Source organism: Galeopterus variegatus, unplaced genomic scaffold, assembly GCF_000696425.1.
Source record: "Galeopterus variegatus unplaced genomic scaffold, G_variegatus-3.0.2 Scaffold2590, whole genome shotgun sequence".
In the NCBI taxonomy this organism is placed as follows: domain Eukaryota; kingdom Metazoa; phylum Chordata; class Mammalia; order Dermoptera; family Cynocephalidae; genus Galeopterus; species Galeopterus variegatus.
Window position 1 is genome coordinate 246,853 of NW_007728701.1, and position 26,715 is coordinate 273,567.

At 34.9% G+C, this 26,715-nt stretch overlaps 1 protein-coding gene across 1 annotated transcript in view; it reads right to left on the bottom strand.

Annotated features, from left to right (window-relative positions):
- The window catches only part of LOC103598373 (nipped-B-like protein), a 46,082-nt gene that overhangs the window by 7,354 nt on the left and 12,013 nt on the right, over positions 1-26,715 (bottom strand). The window contains exons 12-22 of the mRNA XM_008582364.1: positions 26,179-26,232; positions 18,919-19,027; positions 17,297-17,433; positions 11,091-11,231; positions 10,789-10,882; positions 9,953-10,107; positions 9,359-9,449; positions 7,201-7,374; positions 6,603-6,793; positions 4,189-4,296; positions 3,496-3,696 (exon numbers count right to left, since the gene is read on the bottom strand). Coding sequence (XP_008580586.1) covers positions 3,496-3,696; positions 4,189-4,296; positions 6,603-6,793; positions 7,201-7,374; positions 9,359-9,449; positions 9,953-10,107; positions 10,789-10,882; positions 11,091-11,231; positions 17,297-17,433; positions 18,919-19,027; positions 26,179-26,232 — 1,455 coding nt within the window. The remainder of the gene's footprint in view (positions 1-3,495; positions 3,697-4,188; positions 4,297-6,602; positions 6,794-7,200; positions 7,375-9,358; positions 9,450-9,952; positions 10,108-10,788; positions 10,883-11,090; positions 11,232-17,296; positions 17,434-18,918; positions 19,028-26,178; positions 26,233-26,715) is intronic.

The following is a 26,715-nucleotide window of genomic DNA, read 5'->3' on the forward strand; positions in this document are numbered from 1 at the left end:
AGAAATGGATACTATAAAATAATCTTATACCCATTTTAGGAGATTTTACAATGACTTACACCACACTACATCAAGAGGGGAGAGGTGAAATTTTTTAGTGCACCCAAGCAAAAGTCTTTGAAGTTTTCTTATAGAGTTTATGAGATCTTTATGATAAATCCATACCACATCAGAAAGTATACATAAGAGTTCATAATTATTTGTCATTGTGCTTCTAAGAGTTTAACCCATATGGAGATCAGTTACACACAGTTACTATTCCACCCTCAAAAATAAGTAGTAATCATAGTACTAATATGTGGGATTAAAAAAACCCCCAAATTCACGTACTCTTAAAATATTTGTCAGTTTCCTCTGGATATGTAATTTAGAATGCCAGAATTGTTTTGACAGTGCTACCAGTTTCACACTATAAAAACTCTGAGATGGGCAAAATTTAAAGAGAAAAATTATAGTTACTACTAGTTATCTGCTTTAAAAAGAAGCAACTTAGACTTTCAGCATTTCATGATCATACAGAGTATAAATAGAAAGGCATGTTAATATTCAAATTCCTTTTAAACATTTAAGCTAAAAGAAAAAGAAAAACAAAAACTAGCAACCAAAAAAAATACTCTCTCCTACCACATACCCTCCTCTCACCATCTAAATGACACGAAACCCCAAAGCAACAGTAGCAACAACAGAAATCCCATAGGACAGACGGAGTAAACTTGCTGTTAATATTCATCAGAGACTCTCACTCTATTTTTTATTTTAAAATAGGTGTCACCATCTACATGCTACAGTTGAGGAAATGCAGACAGAGCCCTACCTCATCTATTAGATTTAACATTATAATTTATTTATATTTTTTCCCCTTAAACTGAATAAACCTTTCATTTTCTCTGAAAAAACATTTTCGAAGCTCTGAAATTCTTCAACTTTGGTCATACAGGTCCGATACTGCTCCCCACTTTCAAAATCAAACTTCTTGAAAGAACAGTCTAGTCTGCTCCTCCCCTATGTCTTCCCCACTACTCTTTAGTTAAAATCTACTTTTGTCCCTCACTGCTTAACTGTTTCTGTCCATCAAGTTCACCAAACATCCCACCCTATTTTTTTTACTTCTTTTTCCCCTTGACTTCTCAACAGCATCTGACCCTTTCTTTCCTGGAACCTTCTTCTTCCTCAGTTTTCTCTTCCTAGCTCTTTGACCTTCCATGTCCTTCTCAGGCCAACTCTTTCCAAACTGCCTTTAGCAACAGTCTCACTATTCTGTCTGGTGCTCAAGAGAAAAATATTCCAGTTATCTTTTTTTTTTTTTGTCTTTTTTCGTGACCGGCAACGGATCGCAACCCTCAGTGTTACGCCCGTACCGGACCAGGACCAGCAACGGGATCGCAACCCTCGGTGTTGCCCCCGCACCTCACTCAGCCAGTGAGCAGGAACCGGTCTGTATGTGGGATCCGAACCCTCGGCGGGAGCGCCACTGCGTTCCCAAGCGGCGCACTGTAGCAGTGCGCCACGGCCAACTCTTTCCAAACTGCCTTTAGCAACAGTCTCACTATTCTGTCTGGTGCTCAAGAGAAAAATATTCCAGTTATCTTTTTTTTTTTTTGTCTTTTTTCGTGACCGGCAACGGATCGCAACCCTCAGTGTTACGCCCGTACCGGACCAGGACCAGCAACGGGATCGCAACCCTCGGTGTTGCCCCCGCACCTCACTCAGCCAGTGAGCGGGAACCGGTCTGTATGTGGGATCCGAACCCTCGGCGGGAGCGCTGCCGCGCTTACCAAGCAGCGCACTGTAGCACTGCGCCACCAGGCCGGCCCCTCCAGTTATCTTTTGATTATTATTCTCACGCAGTCATAATTTATTCCTTCCTCACAACATTCCTTCTCTCTTTTCTGACTATGCAATCTTTCTTTCCCTAGTGTCATCACACTAGATTAATCCCTTATTACCTCCAGTGTGAATATAATGCTAAAAAATTCATGTTCCTAAAATAATCTTCAGCACCACTTGTTTTCATCATTTTATTCAAACATTTTCAAAGGTTTTCCACTATCTACAGGATACTCTATGTACTATGTATGCTTCACTATGACCTTTCCACTCCAGTCGCACATTCTTATCTTTGTATTTTATTCATGTTTTTACCCCTGCCTGGAATATCTTCCTCCCTTGCTTTATATAGTAGATCCATCTCATCTAATCTCTCTAGGCCTTCAGTGATTTGTTTCTTCTCTGACATTCTTTGTTGGAGGTAGTCAGAAGAAAGCACTGCATTATGAGAGCTGGAATTCCAGCTTCGCATTTCAAGTGCTGAGATGACAAAACATCCAGTTGATGACAGACAGCAGGCAGTGAAAACACACAGGAATAAAGCTCAGGAGAGAGACAAAAACTGGAGCAATGTCATCATACAAGCTACCGGGCAGTCAGGATATGCTAACCTTAGTCATTATTTATTTTCTTTATTTTGTGTCTTAACTCCACAACTGGAAGTAGAATGCTCTGAGGGCAAGAGCACCACATCATATGATTTTGCACTCTTAGCACAGTATCCTACACGCAATGAAAGCTTAATATTGATGATATGATGAAGATGATGGTGATAAATTATATTTGAGGTACTTCTGAAATAGATGTAATATTTATTTGCTAGATCATATCTAAAATTTTCACGTAGTACTTAAAAAGAAGAGGTCTAGTCAAGTATCTACACTCTGATAATTATAATTTTGCTTTATTGTGCAAATCTGGGGTCAAGATAACAAGTGATTAAAATTAAAAAAAATTTCTTTTGCTCTTTTTAAAGCTGCCATATGGAAGTTCTATGTAAGACTCATCTGTAAGCTCTGTGTGGGCAGATACCACATCCTGTTTTACTATTTTATCCTCTTAACCTCTTAGCACAATGGATGGCACACAGCAGATGCTGAATAAATATTTGTATAAAATGAATGAATAAATTAAAAGGTAAACTTAAAGAACAGAACTGTTTCCTTGGCTTATGGTCCTGGCCAATGCAACTTGTGCAATAGCTAGCAGTGTCAAACTATAATTACATAAAAATGTAAGTTGACTTCATTAAGGAAGTCAAGTTGAACAAGAGATTCTCAGCAGCCAAAAACCTAGAACAATTATTCTCTAATAATATTTGAGTCCTACAGCAATGAGAGAAATTCATCTTATTTATTTATTTAGATAATCTAGTCCCAAAGTGATAGTTTAGTAATGTAGCTTATTTAAAGATATGCTTACAGTTAATTTTAACAAAGTTTGTAAGATACTCAGTACAGAGGCACAATTATACTTTATTCCTCTTTATATTTATTCTCATATTAAATTTCTCTTTTGACTGTTTATCTTATAAGTTAGAAGATAAAGGAAACACTTAATATAATCACTGTCATTTACTAAATGGTAAGATTTTAAAAATGGTGACTACTTTAGCCATAAAATTTCTAGAACATTTATTTTCTTAAAATAATAAGTTTGTATGCTTACTGCTGTATCATCAAAGAGGTTGAGTAAAGAAATAAGAAAGGCTCGTCTGTGCTGGCGGTTTCCACGGATCATGGAGTAAAGGTGTGAACACAAAGCGCTAGAGGACTCGTCTTGTCTGAAACCCCTTACAGGATCTTTTAGGCACGTGTTGATTGCCTGTTGTACCTGATAAGACATCTTCATTCCAGCCACTGCTTTCATCTGAAATCAATAAAAGCCTCGTTTTTGTCAGGGAAATCAAAAGAGTAAAATTAAAAATATATTTTGAGCATTACATTCTAAGGCTAACTTCATTACTTGTTTTTCTTATTTAAAATAATAAAATCACAGAATTCGGATTCTGTGCTGGAAGGAAGACTAGAGATCATCTATTGCAATCCCCTCATTTTACAGAAGAAAAACTTGAAGCCCAGAAGAGTCATTGCTTCCAAGATCACATAGTAGAATCTAGAACCCGTGTGTTCTAATTTTTAGTCCAGTGTGCTTGTTGGACAGTCACCTCTAGCCCAATCTGGGAGTAAATTTTAAACCAAAATAAATACCCTGAGGGACAAGCTTAGTTGCACGTTTGGAAGGTAAGTACTAAACAAAACATTTTACTGTAATTATGAATGTCGGCAGGACATTTACCAAAGAAACGGTTTACTGAAGAAAGGTGTGTAAATTTAGGTTATACAATTTAAAAATACATACATGAATGAATCCAGCATATTTTTTATCTATTTCCACAAGCTGCTGATCAGCCTTGTTTCGCATAGCAGGTTCTGGGTCTGTGCCCATAGCAATTAAATATGGCACACACTGGAAATAAAAATAAAGAATTTATAAGACATCACAGGAGTAAAAACTCTACATGTATTTTGACATGTCATAACTTGTGTTATTTGGGATATATGAGGGTACTTCAAAAAGTGTGTGGAAAAATTATAATTACCCGAGTGTAGATACCTTATTAGACCTCTTCTTTTTGAGTGTTACATGAAACTAATGGAAAGATTCATATTATCATTTAATTCTATTTTTCCACAAACTTTTTGAAGTATCCTTATATGAATTTAGCTTTATAGGCCATCCTATAAAGACTGTTTTAGTGTTCTTTTAGAAATAATAAATCTTTCTTTAGATTTAGCTTAAAGCAAGAAAGCACTGAAGCATCAGCAAAAATCCTGATGTGATGAAATTTGAACAATTTCAGTATAAATTTAAGGCTCTTTAAACATAAAGTATTCCCACACTAAGAATATCTATTTAATATTATGATATTCAAGCTTGACTGAATTTGCTATGTAAAGATAATATAGGGTAAAAAGTAATTTGTTTTCCCTACTCAAAGCTAGGAAATATATACTTTTTTCCCACAAAATTGATTTCAGATGTGGCTTCACAGATCAGATAGTTGGTAACAGCTATATGTACCCAACTTCTAAAGTCAAGAAATACCACTACCATGTTAAGTAAACCTGAATCAGATAACACTGAGAAGGCCAGAAAAATAACAAATATACAACTTTAAAACACAGACATGGCACTAAATGAAAGAGGTGATCGTAGATTAAAATCTTAGATCAGGAAACAAAAAGATCTATATAAATAACATCATTGGCTTAACTAGCAAAAATGAAAATGAACTATATATTAGATAATACTGTATCAAAGTTAAATTTCCTCAATTTGATGATTATATTATGGTTTTGTAAGAGAATGTCCTTGTTCTTTAAAAAATATATGCTGAAGTGTTTAGAGGTAAAAAATCATAATATTTGAAACTTACTATCAAATGATTTAGAAAAAGTAGAAAGTAGATGTTTAAAGAGAGAGAAAGCAAATGTGGCAAAATGTTAACCCATGGTGAATATAGGTGAAGAGTATAAAGGATTTCATTGTATCATGCTTGCAATTTGTTAGTGTGAAATTAAAAAAAAAAAGTTTAAAAAAGCAGATATCATAATAAAAAGAACCCAGCGAAGAGCCCTAAGTGTCTCAAAAAGGTGAGAGTCTCAATATGCTGTACATTATAAGTGATCTTGATGATGATAACCCTGAAGAACAGGCTAAATGTAGTGGGCCCTCTGTATATCCATGGGTTCCACATCTATGGATTTAACTAATGGTGGATCAAAAATATTCAGGGAACAAAAAAACGTGTCTGTACTAACAGGTACAGACTTTTCTCCCTTGTCATTATTATTCCCTAAACAATACAGTATAACAACTATTTATATAGCACTTACATTGTACTAGATATTATAAGTAAACTAGAGATGATTTAAAGTATACAGGAGGATATGTGTAGGTTATATGCAAATACTAAGCCATTTTATGCAAGGGACTTGAGCATCCAGTAGATTTTGGTATTCAAGGGAGGTTCTGGAAACCATCCCCCAAGGATACTGAGAGACGACTGCATTCATTAACATGATTTGTTTCAGGACACAGGGAAGAACTCAGCATGTTTAAGTATGGCCTATTTTAGAAGAAGTTCCATGAAAAACAGACTTTGGTTATTTAATAAATTCACTTTTGTAGCCTATGGCATGCTGCTGACCATCAGATGGTATACACTACTACATCATATTGGCTGCCAATCCTCAGCAATACTAAATGTCTTGATTACGTCATTTTGTACTCATATCAATGCTTTGGGATGCTGGGTAGTTGATATTACCTCCAATTTAAAGATGAAGAAACTGGGCTCAGATTATATAATTTATTTTTCTGTGGACTAAAACTATCCTATTGAACAGCTTATACTTTTATACCCAGTTAACTTTCTTGACATTATATATTGTTGACTCTTAGGGATAAGAGTAAATATCAATTAAAACAAATCTATCATTCCTACTTAGGAATGATTCAAGTACATGTTCTACCAGTATTAATTGGAAGTTTTTAAAAAATAGAATCAACATTACCCAAATATATGGGTATTTTGCAGTAATGACAACCTAAGAGATTGTCTAAGACCACTTAGATTCTTAAGAGTTTTAGGTCATAGAAGATTAAAGATTAGGAAGAATAAAGAACTACTTATTCTCTAATCACAATGTCATCAGATAACAACTAATCTGGCTCTTTTAGTAAGTGCTGCTGCTATAAAACATGCTTACCTGAACTGGATGAATAAGACCTTGGTTTAGAGTCAATGCAATGACATTTAGGGCAAAGTGGCGAACACTTGACTGGGTGTGAAAAAACGCCTCAAGCACCTGTTTGAGGTAAAGCTGCATGATGGAACTACTCATCCCTGAGGAAACATCACCCATTTCTTTTAAGTCCTCCTGTTTTGCAACTTTCTTCCCTATAAAACCAAAGAATAAACATACATTAAGAACATATTATCCTACATTTACTAAATACTCCAAAATTAGGCCACAACTAAAATCACAAAAAGTTGTAGCTAGTGTTCTAGCTCAATGCATTATGATCTTTTTTTTTCATCTGTGTCAGAAGCCCCTTTGAGAACTATAATCCTTTACCTCCCTCAAAATGTTAATGTTTACACACATATAAAATTTTACAACTATTTTAAGGAGTTTAAGAATACTCTAAACCTAGCTATGGACCTTAGCACAAGGACTCCTATTTAACTGAATTCCTTTAACAGATAAGGAAATGTAGATATCTGGATTAAAAAAAAAAAAAATGAGTCACAGAATATCATAACTGTAGCTGCACTGTGAAATTTAAAAATATATTTTTACTTACAGTCTCTATCTGCCTGCTGCATACGTGTATCCTCTTCTTGTAGGTAGGTCTGGAGGTTTTTTAACACTTGTATTTTTAAATTTACTGAAGAGTTCTTATCAGATAAAATATTATTATACAGATTCTTTACTTCTTGCTCGAACATTAGACTTGGATGCTGAATAAAGGCAAATCCTGAAGAGGAAAAAAAATCTTTGTATATTCATATTAAAATTAAATATAACTTTTAATAAAAATGTTAATAAGTTATATAAAGAGCTCCTTATTTCAAAAAATTAAAACTTAAAATGACTGGAAGAATATGCTGGTGGCCTTACCTAGAGAAGTATTAGAGCAGGCACTTCTTTCCCCATGAATTAAAAACAAGAAATTGCATTTCAAAGGAGAATTTCACACAAGAGGAAACCTTGAGGAGGGAGCAGGGCCTAGAGGCTAGGGGAGTGGATTAGGAGTCAGGAGTCTTGGGTTCTATTCCTGGCTCCACCACTGACTTGTAGTGTGACCTTGGGTGAGTCACATAATCTCTCTGTGCCTCAATTCTCCATCTGTAAAATGGGGACAATAATATTTACCACCCACCTACCTCAAAGGGATGTTTTCAGGATTAAGAAGTAATGTCTACAAACATTTTTCAGATCCCTAGCATAAGGTACTGTATTGACATTATTTTAAAAAAATATTGAAATATATCCATTTGATGAAACAGTATAATTCTCAAACTGGAGCTAAAATTATCCTTTTTTTCTCATAAGGCTACAATGTTGAATTCTATAACTACTGGTGAGTAATTGGCAAAATAATATTATTAACCATGTTTATTTGTACATAATGCTAATTTATTTGAGAAAAAATGAAAACTTTTGATGATAGCAAGTGTTATTGATGATAAACAACAAACTAAACTCAAAGCATAGAGTGATCAAGATAACTAGCCCAAGGTCACACAGGATAACTATGGCCCAGGCATGATATTTTTTATTAACTCGTCTAGAGGCACTATTTTCTGGATAATGCTGCTTCTTAATATGAAGTTAAAAATCTATTTGTTCTCTTAATTAGCTCTAACACTACTAGTTTTGCCACTCCATATAACTTACATCCAGATGGAATATTTAAAGGTACATATTGGGTTAAAGATAATATTACACCAATATAACGCCCTAGTAAATGATGTCAAAGTTTTTACTCTATGTGCTATAGGAAAAAGGGGATTCTGAAAGGGGTGGAGGAAGAATAAGGTAGTAAGATTTAAATTTATTTACAGATATTACAAAGGAGATTTAAGGAGGGTTGGTAACTCAGAACCGTTTATTACTCATTTTTGTTCAAAAGACTGTAATACAAAGGACTACCCATACATATTAACTAAATTATAAGCCTTATTAATGCTACCAAAATAAAATTTCCCAATAAATTTTTCACCTTACCAGGTAGCTTTACATGTATTTGCACAAAGCAAACAAAAAAAACCCCAAAAACCCTGGACAGTCTATTCTTGTATTTCTTTTCAGTGCATTTGACTCAGGTACTTTAATGCTATCCTCCTTCTATTTCTCCATATTCTAATTCCTTTCTAGATAAGCCATATTGACCTAACTGCCTGCAAAACATGTTCTTATTATATTGATGCTTCTAGAAAAACAATATAGAACAGGTATACATCTAAACTGTTCCTTTTGGGTTGTTACGATTTGCTTCTATATAAATAAAGTCTGTGTACACTGCTCACTGTTTTAACTCGAAGTGGCAGATACAAATAATGACAAAGCTTTGCAATGAAAACAGAATAATTAAAAAAATATGCAAACAGCACAAAATTCTTCTATACCATCTTTTAATCAAAGTGCTTTAATGAATGTGTTCTTAAGACACCGTATGAAGTAGGGGTAGGAGACAGTATTGTTATCTCTATTTTACTAATGAAGAAACTGATGAACAGAGAAATTAAGTGACTTGCTCAAGACCACCCAGGAAGTCACAGGCTAAGGCAAGAATGGAACCCAGATGTTTCAACCTCCAGTCTTACATTCTACACACCAGATACTACTGCCAATAGAAACATATTTAAATAAATCAACAATTTGGACTTTCAATATTTAAAAATTTGCTTCACCTCTCAAGCAACTAAAAACTATAAAGAAACTTAGATTTAACTTACCTAGACCAATGATGGCTTTTGTTTGTACTTCTTCATCTGAATGTTTTGTAAAATACATCAACAGTTCAAGTACTTTATCCTTTATGTTAACCTAAGGGGGGAAAAACCACACTAAAGTATTCAAGAAGAGTAATTTAAATCTATTTTCAACTAAAAAGGAAAAAACAAAAACAAAACTAAAATTCTCCACACATGGAGAATTTCCATATGTGAACTTTACTAAAAAATAAACTACCAATTAGTCTGTAAGGAAGAAGCCTGTACCAGAATTTAAATTGATACATTACTTTCTTCACTGAAAGAGGGAGAAAACAAAAAACAACCAGCTGTTGATCTAAACAGTGTGTCTACTATAATAAAGTTTATACAACTTGCGGTGGAAACTTCCTAATCTTGTCGCAGACCAATAACAAACAGTTCATGGATCAGCAGCCAGTCCGAAGACCACACTTTGAGTAACACTGTTTTCAGAATTCATATTAAACTAGACTACTCTAATGCTGCCTTCGTCCTGGGTCATTTCAGTCATTCTTAGCTCATAGGGCCACATACTTATATGTTTTAGGGTGCACTAAGTAACATTATGATCTTTACCTTACTGTTGCCTTTAAAATCTTCCAGATCAAAATCAAAATGCCGACACAGTGCTCCAACAGTGAAAAGGGATCTAAGAAGTGCTGGTTTGTTTGTTAGAAGTGAAGTGTTGTTTGGGTCCTCTTGGTGCTGACTTTTTAATTTTGAAATGGCACCTAATAAAAATAAGTAATATTTATAATAAACCCTTTATCCTTGATTTACTAGGTTCAAATAATTACTACTAATGAATTTACAATGTTTTACTAATGGCTCTGAAAATTAAATATGTCTAAAATTATGAGGGTACTCCTTAGAACCTAAAAGAATTAATGTAAGAAAAATATTAAAATTTTACTTTACGGGCCGGCCCGGTGGCGCACTGCTACAGTGCGCCGCTTGGGAGTGCGGCGACGCTCCTGCCGAGGGTTCGGATCCCACATACAGACCGGTTCCCGCTCACTGGCTGAGCGAGGTGTGGGAGCAACACCGAGGGTTGCGATCCCGTTGCCGGTCCCGGTCCGGTACGGGGGCAACACTGAGGGTTGCGATCCGTTGCCGGACACGAAAAAAGACAAAAAAAAAAAAAAAAAGGAAGAAAAGAAAATTTTACTTTACATAGTGGGTGAAAATTTTACCAACCTTTACTTATGAGGGGATAAATTCCTGCAGTATTCATAGTGGGTACTTAAGAGAATACAAAAGACACTAGAAAATATTGCTTCTTAGACCATGGAGGACAATCATATCTCTTATGATTCCCTTCGATTTTGACCTTTTATCAATGTGTTTAAAAATGAGTTGGACACACTTTAGGACCTAGCAGAATAATTTTAAAGCCAAGGCATTGAACTTACCATAGTATCTATTGAAACAGGCCCACACAAATTTAAAATTTTGTGTCACTTTATTTACAACAGCCCCAAGGCAACTCACACAATGTTGCACTACCTAAAAAAGATATAGAAAATATTACCATTTAGATAAAAGTTAAAGATAAAGGTAAAAATATGCTATTTTAAAAATTTACCATTTTTACAAATATTTGCTTTAAAAATATAACGAAATATATTGGAACTGACATCTGACACGTAATATTTTACGAGTTATATGCAAATTATATACCAATCAATAAAGAGATGGTAATCTGAATGCTTACAGTCATGCCATATTTGATGATAAGCTTCATTAGATCTTCTTCAATAGTGGCAAGGAAAGTTTCACTTGGATGCTCCATCAGTGGTACAACTAGCTCTAGGATTTTGGCAACATTGCAGATAACCATGAAATCATTTTGTGTCTATAAGAATAAAATTAATGCTTTATGAATATCCAAAATCTGAAAAGAAACTCTAAACAGCTTTATGTATTTGGGGATAAGGGTAGGGTTATTATTTATATAAGGTTTCAGTTAAAAAATAGTATATTAGAAAAGAGCTTTTTAAAAAAGTTATGTGAAGAAGAGCATCACAGTATATCAGGAATCTAGATTCTGGCTCTGCCACAAACTTATCATGTGACCTTGGGCTCACTTTATCACAATGTTAATGTTTTTTTTTTTTTTTTTTTCTAAAATGCAATACAAGTCGATTCTAAACAAAGGTATTTATTTATTTATTTATTTTGTCCTTTTTGAGACCAGCCGCACTGCGGCTCAGCCAGTGAGCGCTGCGAGCGCATCTGTCATCCCTATGTAGGATCTGAACCCACGGCGGGAGCGCTGCTGCGCTCCCAGCGCCACACTCTCCCGAGTGCGCGACGGGCTCAGCCCAGGTATTTAAATATTAACAGAGTATTTTGAAAGACTGGTACCAGTTTTTAAGATTAGTATTTTTCATACTGGGGTATCTTAACCTAGTAGTCCTCAGGTGTATGTGTGTGCAGGGCGGGCAGTATCCCCCCAGCAGTATTTGGCAATGTTTGGAGACATTTTTGGTTGTCACAATGGGAGCTGAAGGGGGTACTACTGGCATCTAGTGGATACAAGCCAGGATGCTGCTAAACATACTATAATGCATAGAGCAGTCCCTGACAACAAAGACTAATTCAGCCCTAACTGTCAATAGTACTGCGGATGAGAAATCCTATGTTAAACTTTATGACAGGGAAAAATGTAGAACCCTAGAAGTAGGCATAAGGCTTTTTTATTTTAAATTTAAACATATTTTTCTATGATTTAAAAAACTAAGCATGTTTTTAAAAAATTAGTAGCGGTAGGCCAGTTAGCTCAGTTGGTTATAGTGTCCCCTTGTAACACCAAGGTCAAAGGTTTGGATCCCTGTGCTGGCCAGCCAAAAAATGAAAACAATAAAAAATAAGAGCATTAAAAACAAATGGAAAAGTAATAAAGGATTTACAACAAGTCTTTTCCCATCTGTCCTCCAGCCACTCAGTTTCTCTCCCTAAAAGCAACCAAAGTTTCTAGTTTGTTTTATGTACAGCGAGGCATTCAGTGTATGTTTTTAATCTAGCAAAGCTACCATTCTTCATTCTTGGCAATGGATGACTGACACTCATTTTGGCCTTTTTGAACGTACTATCTCACTGGTTAAAAACTTTCCCACTGCACATTCACCCTTCCTTTCAGGATCCCCACAGGATTAAAACAAAAAAAGATAAGATGAATACTACTTATTTCTAAGTAACATAGAAATCCTATTGTTTCCTGACATCTCCAACCCCAGCCCCTTTAAGCGATAGCGGATGAGTTAAAGTGGGTGTTGGGATAGAAAAATTTTTATTGGGTAAGATAATTCATTTGAGGACCATTGCTAACATTTTACTTTTTAGAAATATATAGTGGCATGTTCTGAAACTTCACTAAACACAATGGCTTGGAAAATCAAGTAAAAGAAATACCTTAAATTCTAGAAGAAATTTTATAGAAAGATGGAAATCATAAAGAAAAAAAGAGTAGCAGAATTAAATGCTAGAAAGATATATTTGAAATGAATATAATGTATTCATTTAGTATCCAAAATATTTAAATTACTGAAAGTGCTTTTAAAACCTGGGGGAAAAAAAAGGCCCAGAATTCAGAGGTAAAAATCGGTGAATAATATGAAAATGATATGAATAGTCAATTCATAGAGAAGCAAGTCCAACTGGACAATATCATGAAAAGATGCTCAACTTTCTTAAAAGTCAGAGAAGGAAACAAAAAGCAACAATGAATTATTGCTTTACATCAGTTAGACTGGCAAAGAGTACAAAAATAATGATACTGCTTGTCATATACAGCTTTCCAAAAAGGCTATAAAACATGTCCACCAACAATCTGCAATAATCTATTCAAAATCAAAACCAAAAAAGCCATTCTCTCAACCCAGCAAGTCCATTCTTAAGAATCTGTCCCAAGGAAATAAAAGTACCAGTACTTAAGGTACATGAATAGGAATGCTTACTAAGGATCTGTTTGTAGTATGATCAATAGAAACAAGGTAAGTACCTGCCAAATACGGAGTGATTAAATAAAAAAATAGAACATCCATAAAATGGATAATATATAGCCATTTAAAAGAATGAATTAGATATACTGTATACTAGGTGATGTGAGAATAGTAAATATGCCTAAGAAATAATGTATACAACATGAACCGAGTTTTAAAAAATCTGGTCAACCATTTATATATGTTTATGTGTCCACATTTATAGATGCATGGATAAAGTATGTAAGGATACTCCAGGTTGACTGCCCTGAAAGGAGGAAGAATAAAGATGGGGACAGGATACAAAAACAAAAACATTAAAAAGAGTGTCTACCATGTAGGAGATGGTTTTAGTCATATAAAACTTTATATTTGTGTATATACATACATAAAAAACTCACAAGGTGCTTAAACAGTGATCTTCCTTTCAAAAAATACTGGCTCAAAACCACAAGGACTATTTATACAGTTTACATTATAGTATAGACTCTACAGGCAGACAGATGTGAGGATGAATTCTAGCTTTGGGACTAATTAACTATGTGATATTGGGCAAATTATTTATATTCTCTAAGCTCTAGTTTCCTTATCTGTAAAACTGAGATAATAATAGTACCTACTTCAGAAAGTAAATGAGATAACATGCATGTAAAATTCTTCACAGTGCCTGATACTGTGCTCTATAAATATTAGCTATTATTATTGGCCACATATTGCATATTAACAAACTTATTTCTAGACCTAATACACGACCTAAAGATAGAATTACTGTCTCAAACAGAACTGAGGCCACCAGAGGTGGGAAAGGGGAGAGGGAAGGCGGGTTAGCAAGCAATTGGTAAAGGGCCCCCAAAAATGATTACAACGTATAATGCTGAATACGCTAATTTTCGTGATTTGAGCACCACATATTGCACATAGGTACTGATATTCAACACTGTACCCCATAGATATGCACAGCCAATTATGTTTCAATAAAAAAAAGTAGAAAAAAAAGAATTAGTGTCTCAGAAGTAATATATGTTGTTTTTACATATTTATCCTCTATTACTCTCTTCAGTTCTTAGAATTTTTTCAAGAAATCCTGAGGTTTTCACCTAGAACTTGTAATTTAGATCAGCAAAAAAAACCTGACTATAGCAGCAAAAAGAAAAAAAAAGTTAATATAAGCTCCTTAAAAACAGTGGAGAAATTAAAGACACACAAAGATGGAAAGACATTCCATCCTGTTATATTGTAAGAATCAAGAAAATGTCCATACTTCCCAAAGCAATCTACAGATTCAGTGCAATCCCCATCAAAATATCAATGACATTCTTCACAGAAATAGAAAAAACAATCCTAACATTCATATGGAACAACAAAAGACCCCAAATTGCCAAAGCAATCCTGAGCCAAAAAAAAAAAAAAAAAAAGAGCCAGAGCATAATACTACCTGACTTCAAATTATACTACAAAGCTATAGTAACGAAAACAGCACAGCACTAGCATAAAATAGACACTTGGACCAGTGAAACAGAACAGAGAACCCAGAGATCAACCCACAGACTTTTACAGTCAATTCATACTTGACAAAGGCAACAAAAACACTGGGGAAAAGACCGCCTCTTCAATGAGTAGTGCTGGGAAAATTGGATATCCATATGCAGAAGAATGAAACTAGACCTGCACCTCTCACCATATACCAAAATCAACTCAAAATGGATTATAGACTTAAATATAAGACCTGAAACTGTAAAACTACTAAGGGAAAATATAGGGGAAACACTTCAGGAACTAGGAATGGGTACAGACTTCATGAACAGGAGCATAAGCATAAGCAACAAAAGAAAAAATAAACAATTGGGACTATATCAAACTAAAAAGCTTCTGCACAACAAAGGAAACAATCAACAGAGTGAAATGATAACCAACAGCGGGAGAAAATATTTGCAAGCTACACATCCAGCAAGGGATTAATATCCAGAATACTCAAACAATTACATAGTAAAAAACAAATAACCCAATTAAAAAATGGACAGGCAAAGGAGCTGAATAGACATTTTTCTTTAGCAAGTAAAGGGATTTGTTTTTGTTTTCTTTTCTGGTAGCTGGTCACAGGGATCGAACCCTGGACCTTGGTGTTATCAGCACCACGCTCAAACCAACTGAACTAACTGGCCAGCTTTGAATAGACATTTTTCTAAGGAAGACATACAAATGGCCAATAGACACTTAAAAAAATGCTCAACATCACTAATCATCAGGGAAATACAAATTAAAACCACATTGAGATATCACCTCACCCCAGTTAAGACTGGCTATAATCAAAAAGATGGAGAACAACAAATGCTGGCAAGGATATGGAGAGAAGGGAACACTCCTACACTGCTGGTGGGACTGTAAATTAGTACAACCACTATGGAAAACACTATGGAGGTTTCTTAAACAACTACAGATAGATCTACCATATGATGCAGCAATCCCACTTCTAGGTATATATCCAAAGGCATGGAAATCGTCATGTCAAAGAGATACCTGCACTCCACGTTCACTGCAACTCTATTTACAATAGCCGAGATATGGAACCAACTTAAATGTCCATTGACGGATGACTAGATAAGGAAAACCTGGTATACATACACCATGGAATACTACTCTGCCATAAAAAGAATGAAATTCTGCCATTTATGCAACATGGATGAGCTTGGAGAAAACTATGTTGAGTGAAATAAGCCAGGCACAGAGGGAAAAATACCATATGTCCTCACACATGAGTGGGAACTAAGAGAGAAAGAAGGAAGGAGAGAAAGATCACAGTGGTGTGTTGGACTTGCAGAGGGAGAGAGCACATCTAGGGTTGTGGAGTGGGGTGGGGAGGGGAGAGGGAAGTCAGGGATTAATTGGGTGGGAGACATGGGGAATAATCACAATTTGTGGTTATGTGCACGCTGATAGTACTGGTCTGAATATCACACCTTGGGCACAAGTGATGATGGCCAACTTTGTACCCCATGAATATCCATAACCAATAAAACAAACAAACAAATCCCACTGGAAACAGTATATGAAAAACCATTTACATTTGTAAGTTTTTATAGTATTTTAAAATTTAGCATTTTTAACAAACCACTTAACTCACCATGTATCTTATGTATTTTTTAAATCTCACTTGGTTTGCTGGATTATTTTACTTAAGCAATGTTTTATTTAATTGTCACATTTTTTTTCAGGAAAACATAGTATATGTTAATATTAACTTAAAATAACAGGCTAACATATCTCATATGATACCAGATTTTACGTATGCAATATATTGATTGCTTATGAGAATAAAAGTATATTCATAATATACTATATAATAAATGACAGACAAATGAAAAGCAAATTTAGAATCCATGAGATAGTAAATTTCTCAAAGACAAGAACTCAGCTTCATTCACTTTTGAGCTGTTAACAACAGCTACAACGTTTACTAAGTATTACTGAAAGTTTGGCTTGAGGAACTTAAAGAGAAATGGAGCCTGAACCTTATTTATAATACATCAGAAAGTTGATGTTTGTAGATAACTTGGTACAAATATTAGAACATATATATATATATTTTGTCTTTTTGTCCTTTTTTTTCGTGCCTGGCAACGGATCGCAACCCTCAGTGTCGCGCCCATACCGGACTGGGACCGGCAACGGGATCGCAACCCTCGGTGTTGCCCCCGCTCCTCGCTCAGCCAGTGAGCGGCCGGTCTGTATGTGGGATCCGAACCCTCGGTGGGAGCGCCGCCGCGCTTCCCAAGCGGCGCACTGTAGCAGTGCGCCACCGGGCCGGCCCAGAACATATATTTGAGTAAAGGACACAGGTTATCTGTTGGTGAGAGTGTAGTTGACACGTGTGAATTCTAAATTTAAAATACTACAAGTTTTGTGTTAAGACAGAAAAATAAGACAGCTTTATACTTACACTACATTTAGTGGTAAGGTATGGTTGCATAGTCATGGCATGTTTAACCATGAGCTGGGGTCTTATTTTGCTGAACAAGAACAAAGTGGTTATGCAAGCTACCAATCTTCCAGAATTCACACCTTTATTGTCAGAGTCTGGAAAAACAAACAGAGAAATAAGACACTAAAATATGACAAGACGGTGGAAATTATACAGAATTCCCTAAATATTATTCCCTAAATAGATTTAGTATAGGCCTCAATGTAATGGATTAGCATTTCTTATGATAGTAGACTTTCTGCATCTCATTTTTTTCTTTGTTATAGAAACGACATATACCGAAGATAAAGAGTAAAGAGGCCATGCTATAGAAGGCCAATTTTAAAACAGGAATAGGATTGACATTAAAAAGTAGAATGAAAGTTGTGAAGTTTAGGGATGGGCTTCTGGGAATAAATATGTATTGGTTATTCTATAAATACATGGACATGAATATGGGAAAGAAAGTTAGAAAAGGAGGACAGAAACAGTTTACCTGAGGTGATACCGGGTTTAAGGGTACTGGGAAAAAAGATATTGCTGTGGTAGAAGAATGTTAAAAAACGGGAGGGACAAATTGAGACGCTGGGCCAATGCTATACTAGAAAACAAAATGCTGGTCAAGGTTTGAGGAAAATGTTGCTAGTTAGGACACTGGTTCTTAGGAAACTAATTTTTAGAGGGGACTAGCAACTTTTTTAACATTAAGGAACACCAGTATCACCCTTAAAATCTACAATAGGGAAAAATAGGGGAAACAGAATAAGGAGATAAAAAGAAAAAAGATGCACACATGGAAACTGAAAAAAAAAAATTAAAGGAAAAAATTGCACATTAAAAAAATCAACAATTTCCTTAGATGCCATAAATGGCTATTGGCCCCAATTCTGGAAAATTCTGGAGTCAGTTAAAGAGGCTGATTGTGGTTTCTCACTAACATTAGAAGATGGGAAGTAATGTTAATTTTTATGCTTTAAGCAGTTGGGTATCTTCTATAACTTTTATATATTTTTATCTATATTGATCAAAAATTTCAGATTTGTGACCACTAAATAAAGTGATACATAATATAAAATAGTAAGTACTTAAAAACTTGTGAATTTAAAAAATTTTAACAAATTTCTAGCTCAAGATTAAGCAAATTTTGCATAACAATTATAATAATAGAAATCTAATACAAATCTTTTAAAAACATATTTATAAGTTAAAATAATTCCATTTTCAGAAAAAATTTTATATGATTTAAAAGATATCAAACAGTTTGTGATGACTGTCATTAGCTAAAGACATATTAATTATCCACTGGGCTTACTTTTATTCCTATTCAATATGACATCTAAAATTATATGCTATTGAAAAATATGTGGAAGAAAAAAGGCCTATCCTTTTATTACACTGCTCTAGATAATCTTAATCAACTTGAACAACATACTCTACGATGCAACAGCAAATAGATATCTATATAGCAAAAAACAAATTTGATTTAAAAGTGAAGTAATTATTAGGCAAGCAGAGCCAGAGACAAAAACAAGAAACATGCCAAAAGTATTTTAAAATAAGTTATAAAATCAACTTAAGGACCAATATATAAAATGTCTTACCAGCTAGAGATTCCTCATATTTAAGAATGTGCTCAACTAGGTTATCAACAAGTTGAGTACAAGCTTTCTTCACAGGTTTATATGAGGAATCCTCTTCAGACTTCAACAACTATATGTGTATATATATAAAGAAAAAAAATCCCAGTATAATTATTCATTGGCAATAACATAAATGTGTCCATAAGTAATATGCTTTTCAATTTGTCATCAATTTAAAACCAAAAGTGCAAATTAATAAAAACAAAAATATATGATACATGTTTAAATATCTTATGAACCCCAAATTTACAAATACTTACAAACGATTTTAGTATGAAGCATCTAAATTATTTTGTGTAGGACCTGAGGTAGGCTATGAGACATAAAAGAAAGGTGACCTTCCTTTTCTTCCTTGCTCCAACCAAAACCAAATACTATCATTCAATACTAGTTGAATTATTTTAAAGAATTAATAATTGTAACTGCATCTGAATCACACTTTAAAATTTGCAATTATAAAACAAGGGTAGATTTCCTCTGTGGTATCCTTTGCCATGTCATTAATAAACATGCTAGAAAAATGTTACGAATAATAAGATGAGGACAAGATCAGCCTAACTATAGCCAAAAAGTGAAACTAATCCAATCTTCCATAATCATAGGTCAATGGAAAAGTCATTTAAAGTATATCTGTTTTGCTAATAAAAATTTGCTAATATAATTATGGAGATATTAAAAAAATCAAAATGTGTATTTGATTTCTGTGAAGATTTCCCGTGCTGTCAAATATAACTTTCTGCAGTAATGGAAATGTTGTGTATCTGTGTTGTCCAATATGGTTGCCATGAGTCACATGCCATGAGTCATATGCGGCCCTTGCATGATTTTCATTTGCGGGTTTGTAGTTTATTCTCTGTCAGATTAAGAAATTTACATTTTATCTTTGTTTATTATAAGTTATCATTCAAGGGTATTAAATTTTATCCAAAAAATTTTGGGGGTAGGGCCGGCCCGGTGGCGCACTGCTATAGTGCGCCGCTTGGGAAGCGCGGTGGCGCTCCCGCCGAGGGTTCGGATCCCACATACAGACCGGCCGCTCACTGGCTGAGAGAGGTGTGGGTGCAACACCAAGGGTTGCGATCCCGTGGCCGGTCCCGGTCCGGTACGGGCGTGACACTGAGGGTTGCGATCCATTGCCGGTCATGAAAAAAGACAAAAAAGGAAAAAAAAAAAAAAAAAAATTGGGGGGGTCTTCTGAAATGATAATTTATTTTCCTTTAATGTTGATCATGCACATATGCATAAGTCATGCACTCATGATTTAAATAATTAATCAAAGTATATAAAATTTTTCTATACTATAATTTAGTTTGCTCACTTAAAAAATACCTTTTGAAAGGTACCAACATCCCCAGTGATATAGGTACTTTCTAAACACCATTTTAATATTTTATTATGAAAATTTTCAAAGATACAAAAAAGTTGAAAAAACTTTACCATAAACATCTTCTACCCACCATCTAGATTCTATCATTAACATTTTACTCTACTGGGATGAATGCACACACACGCACATACACACTCATGCATGTATATGTGCATATATATAAATATGTATGCATATGTATTCATATACACATACATCTCTATCCATTTTACTTCTGATGCATTTCAAAGTAAATTGTAAACATCAGTAAACTCCCCACCTTTTCCTTTTGAGGTAAAATGTACTATGCAATGAAATGTACAAATCTTCAGCTTACATTTGCTCAGTTCAGTCAAATGCATTCACCATTATACCTCAAACTCAATCTTTAACTTGCATCAGAATCATCTGGAGAGACTGCTGACATATAGAAGGAGGGGCCCCAGCCTCAGAGTTACTGATTAAGTCTGCGATAGAGCCTGAGAATTAGCATTTCTAACAAATACACAGGTAATGCTGACAACTTTAGAACCACTGATATATACTATTACTATCATCTCTGAAACTTCCATGTTCTTTCACAGTCAATCCCCAGCCTCCCGCAACTGCTCTTCTGATTTTTTTCAATACAGATTAGTTTTGCCTCTCCTAGAACGTAATATAAATGAAATCATAAAATGTATCTTCTGTGTAAGGCTTCTTTCACTCCCCATAATGTTTTATTTATTCTTCTGTGTTGCTGTATGTATCAATAGTTTGTTCCTTTTCGATGTGGGGTACAGTCAATCCTCCATATTGGAGGGTTCCACATCCCATGGATTCAAAAAATAGCAGATCAAAAATCTAGTAAGGCCTATAATGGTTGCATCTGTATTGAACAGGTACAGATTTTTTTCCCTTGTCATTATTCCCTAAACGATATAGTATAATAACAACTATTTATATAGCATTTTCATTGTATTAGATATTATAAGTAATCTAGAGATGGTTTAAAGTTTGCAAGAGGATGTTCATAGGTTATATGCAAATACCGTACCATTTGATGGAGTTTGCATGTGTTGTCCCCTCCAAAACTCATGTGGAAATTTGATATCCAATGTGGCAGTGTTGGAAACTGATTGAGTCATGGGGGCGGATCCCTCATGAATGGATTAATGGTCTCCCTGGGGGAGGGGTGATTAATGAGTGAGTTTTCGTTCTATTAGTTCCCGCGAGAGCTCCTTGCTTAAAAAGACCCTGGCACCTGCTCTCTCTCTTTTGCTTCTCTCTCTTGCTTCCTCTTGCCATGTGATCTGTTTGTACCTGCTGGCTGCCTGCCACTTTCCGCCATGAGTAGAAACAGTCTGAGGCCCGTGCCAGATGCAACTGTCCCAGAATCATAAGCCAAATAAACCTCTTTTCCTTATAAATTACCCAGTCTCAGGTATTTCTGTTATAGCAACACAAAACGGACTAATACACCATTTTACATTAGGGTCTTGAGCATCTGAAGATTTTGGTATTTGTGGGGGGGTCCCAGAACCAATCCCCTGTGAATACTGAAGGACAACTGTACTTTTAAATTATATGGAATTTTCACAGTTGACTTATCCATTTGCTAGCTGATGAAGATAGATAGTGAGAATATTTGATTGTAAACTTCAAGAAGGAGATCTTGCTTTAGATTACAAAGGCCAGGAACAAAAGAAATAGGGGTCACCCTTAACTGTTTTTCATTGTCTGCATTTTGTTCATAAACTAAAAAAAGGACCAGTGTTGGATAATAAGTAATTAAATAGCATTACAAAGTCAATCCAATTTTTGTGCACCTATCATAAGGCTACGATAGTGCTTTTCCTCATTTTGTTTTTGGTGGCTGGCTAGTATGGGGATCCAAACATGCGGTTCTGGAGCCTTTTAGAAATTATGGTGATGTCCCCTTTGGAATGGCTGACATGAACTAAACTAAGGTAGTCATAAGGTTCCATAAATATGGACCTAATTATTTGATTTAAAAAGGAAATGATGCAAAATATGTCAAATAAAAATATGAAATGAAAGATGATTTATGAAGAGAGTCTAATATATCATAGTTTGGATAACACAGGTAAACACCATGAAGGTGTCTTAAGAAAAAAAAAAAAGACATCTTAAAACTTTTTTAAAGAAACATACTATTATATACCACCACACCAGAATGGCTAAAGTTGTTTTTGGTTTTTTTGGGGGGTGGGGAGAGAGTTTTTCTTTTTTTGGCAGCTGACCAGTAGGGGGATCCAAACCCTTGAACTTGGAGTTCTCAGCACCACGCTCTAACCAAGTGAGCTAACCAGCCAACCCTAAAGTTTTTAAAAAGACTGACAATACCAAGAATTGGTGAGGATGTAGAGCAACCAGAACTCTCATACATTGCTGGTGGAAATGCAAAATGAGTTAGCCATTTTGGAACAACAATTTGGCAGTTTCTCACTCAGCATATGATCCAACAATTGCACTCCTAGGAATTTACCCAAGAGAAATGAAAACCACATCCACACAAAAACTTTATACAAAAATATTCACAGCAGCATGATTCATAATGGCCAAAAACTGTAAACAACCCCAGAGTTCATCAGTTGGTAAATTGTAAAAAAATTGTGATATGACCATATTATTGAAACTACTCAGCTGTGGAATATACTATAAAGCATATGTACTTCACAGGCCTGCGTTTCAAATACTGACCCTGCAAGGACAGGAAATTTTCCTCAGGCTATAAGTCTATGGTGTAAGATAAAGATTTGTGGCACAGCAGGTTGCTGGCTTGCAGACAGACTAGTTACTGATTGTTATGTAAAGATACTGAGAAATTGCTGTAAGAAGGAATGTTTGCTAAGATCAAGCTTGTGTTGATAAGATCACTTAATTGTCTACTGGAATGTCATCTGGCTTGTTTCACTGAAAGTTACCAGCCTATACTGTTAAACTATAACCCCACCTTTGTTCTCTTCCTGTAACTTCCTGGTCTGAAAAATTAATGCAGGAAGAGAACCCCAATTCCGTGTTAATTTCCCAAGGAAGGGATCCCTCTTGTGTGAGGGTTCCAGCAGGAGATTAACCACTTCCGGGCTTCTCACTGCTCGGAAGAGATGGGCTATGAGTAATCCTTTCATCTCCCTCACCCAGGGGAATTGGGGTGACAAATCCATGGGGAGTGAAGCAACGCAAAGCAACACTCAGCAATAAAAAGAAACAAAATATTAATATACTAGCAACGTAAGTGAATTTCAACAACATTCTGCTAAGTATAAAAGAGGTCAAACACAAAAGACTGTATACTGTGTGATTCCACTGGTACAAAAATCTAGAAAATGTACAACTACAGTGACAGAAAGAAGATCAGTGGTTTCATAGGGCGGGGGGAGGGGTAAGGATGGACTACAAAAAGGCATGAAGAAGGTTTTTAGGATTATCTTGATTGTGCTGGAGATTACATGACTGTATATAATTACTAAAACTCATCCAACTGTATATACCTAAAATTAGTGAATATTTTCGCATGCAAATTATGCCTCAACAAACCAATTTTCATTGTTAAAAGTATCACTATTATGTTATTACTAAAAACATTCCTAAAAATTGCTAAAAGTAAACAGAAACAAACGAACCCAACCTGACAATAAGTTGTTGACATAACCAAACAGAAAAAAGTTATTTAAAGACAGAGTTTTAATGTAATACCTGTACTGAGCTTTAGCTAAAAGAAATACAAAGAAATTTTTAATTACATTCTTTTTTTTTTTGTCTTTTTTCGTGACCGGCAACGGATTGCAACCCTCAGTGTCGCGCCCGTACCAGACCGGGACTGGCAACGGGATCGCAACCCTTGGTGCTGCGCCCGCACCTCGCTCAGCCAGTGAGCGGCCGGTCTGTATGTGGGATCCGAACCCTCGGTGGGAGCGCTGCCGCGCTTCCTAAGCGGCGCACTGTAGCAGTGCGCTACCGGGCCGGCCCTTGATTCATTCTTTTATCTAACTAGTAATATAGGGCCACAAGGAGCTTTTATAGGATACTCTGCCTGCCGAGGAGTTGCCAAAAAGGTGATCCTTGCCCTGTCTCCCCATCAGTTAGATAATGGCACCTCCTCTGAGTCGACTAATTAGTTAAAAGTACCCTCTGAGTGAACTTTTCTGCCAATAGATCCAGCTTTCTGTCAGAGTGAGTGGAGCGTGCCACCGGGCCGGCCCCATGAAATCATACTGTTAATATACTAGGGCACAGCAAATAAATAATTGTTAATTTCTTTAAAAACCAAGGTTCTTAGCCAAAGGAAAGAATAAAATCAAAGAAGTAAAATCCCATAAACTCATAAGGTTTAAAAATATCAAAATAAATTATTTTCCTTTTTCTAAAAAGTACATATTTCTAGGTCTATACTTTGAAAGGGCAGGCATAGAACTAACTTGAAGAGACTACTACTGGGCAAAGATGGGATAAAATCGAGCTTCAAAAAGAATAATCATTGCAATAAATTAAAACACATCATACACATAAAAATCAATTAGTTCAGTCATTGGTCACCTCTGGAGGTTGACAGGAAAAGTCATTCTGCAAAATTGATAAGTAACAGAAAAGAATCAAGCATTTTCCCTGCCTTTCTTGTATAAACTTTATTTCACAGTAACCAACTATTTAATAAGGAAAAAAATTAAAAAATTAAAAAATTCCTTTTTAAAGAAGAATCCTGCTAATTAACACAGAAGGAATAAAAGAATTAGAAAAATCACCATTTCTCAACTAATGGAAATAATGGATCTAAGTAATGATCACAGAAACCGATACTGAAAGACTTTATAACAGATGTATCAGGCTGACAACACCTAAACTCAAAGATCAATCACTAAAAATGAGACAATCAGACATGTATTTCCTGATGTGGTGTAATACTATTCAGCGCCACCTATGAAGTACTCATGTCTCCTACCCTAAAAACTAAACTTCAATCTTGTTAAGCCTCTAGATCAGATCTACGAAATCCAGAACTTGGGACACTGTACAGGAAAACATAGGGGGCATTAGAAAAGGGAGGTGAAGAGTCAACTATTACAGACCAAAAGACTTAAGAGCTAGATCAACCAAACCAACTATAAAAATATATTTATGAGACACTGGAATAAAGTGAATATTGAACAAGTATTAGATATTAGGGAATAATATATTATTTATTTTGATATAGATTATAATGATATATATATATTTTAAAGTCATTCTCTGCTAGAAATGGACACTAAAGTATTTGTGGTTAGGATGATATAAAATCTAGGATTTGTTTTAAAAATATTAAAGCAAAAAAAAAGAGAGGAGAAGGATAGGTAAAACAAGACTTGAAAAATGCTGATAATTTTTGAAGCCAAGTGATGAATTTTTCTGTTTATTTGAAAATTTCTGAAATAAAAAATTAAAAATTCATAGGAAGATAAATATTTCCACTTATAAAACCTTAAAAAATCACTAATTGTGGTTTAATTCCACACCACTACAGTACATTCTATGTATTTTATAACATGCCAAACAGTGTAATTACATATTTAATGCAATCTGTATATCTATAGATCTCATGTCTGTTACCTAGATGAAAAGGATAAGTGCAGAAATAATTATCTGGAAGGAAGGGAAGATAGGATTTTAATTGGTGATTCAGAAAACTTACAACAGGCAACTGAATAATGATAAAACAGGAAAATTAAGAAAAACATTTGGCCTAATGTACTGAAATAGATTTTCCCTACCAAAAGGCAAATACTTAATAACTGAAAATAATCTTTTAAATCATAAAGTCTATGAAGAACTGACCTTCTATTAAATTTCATATTATCAGGAGTCAAAATAATACTCACGTTTTGAAGTAGTTGCTCAAACCAGTCATAGCCAGTATCTCTGCATGCTGCAACCTAAGGAGGAAATAAGAGGTGAAAGTATCAAAATTAGACACTTATTTAAAAATCTGAATAAAATATACTTTGTTATGCTGTAGCCTGAAGCATACAAATGTCTCAATTTTCTCAATTAAAAGGTTTACTTTTAAAGTAGACAATTTTTTTTTTTCAATAACTCAAACATTTACCAATGTTACAGAATTTTATTCTAAAAATATCTTGGAAGACATTAAAGAAATTAGTTTAAATGAAATTTAATGTGGTACTAAATTTTGAACAGTAATTTGAATCACACTATCAGAAAGATCTGTAGGATCTAAAACAATTTGTCTCATTATCCTTCTAGATGATAGATTTAAAGATACCAGAAATGGTGAAGATCATATAATTGAGTATGTAAAATTTCTTATGTTCAAAACATAAAAAGTATTTGGGTCAAAAAAATCTATAGTTTATGTGTATAATAAACAAAACGAAACTAATCTAAATTCAGATTTT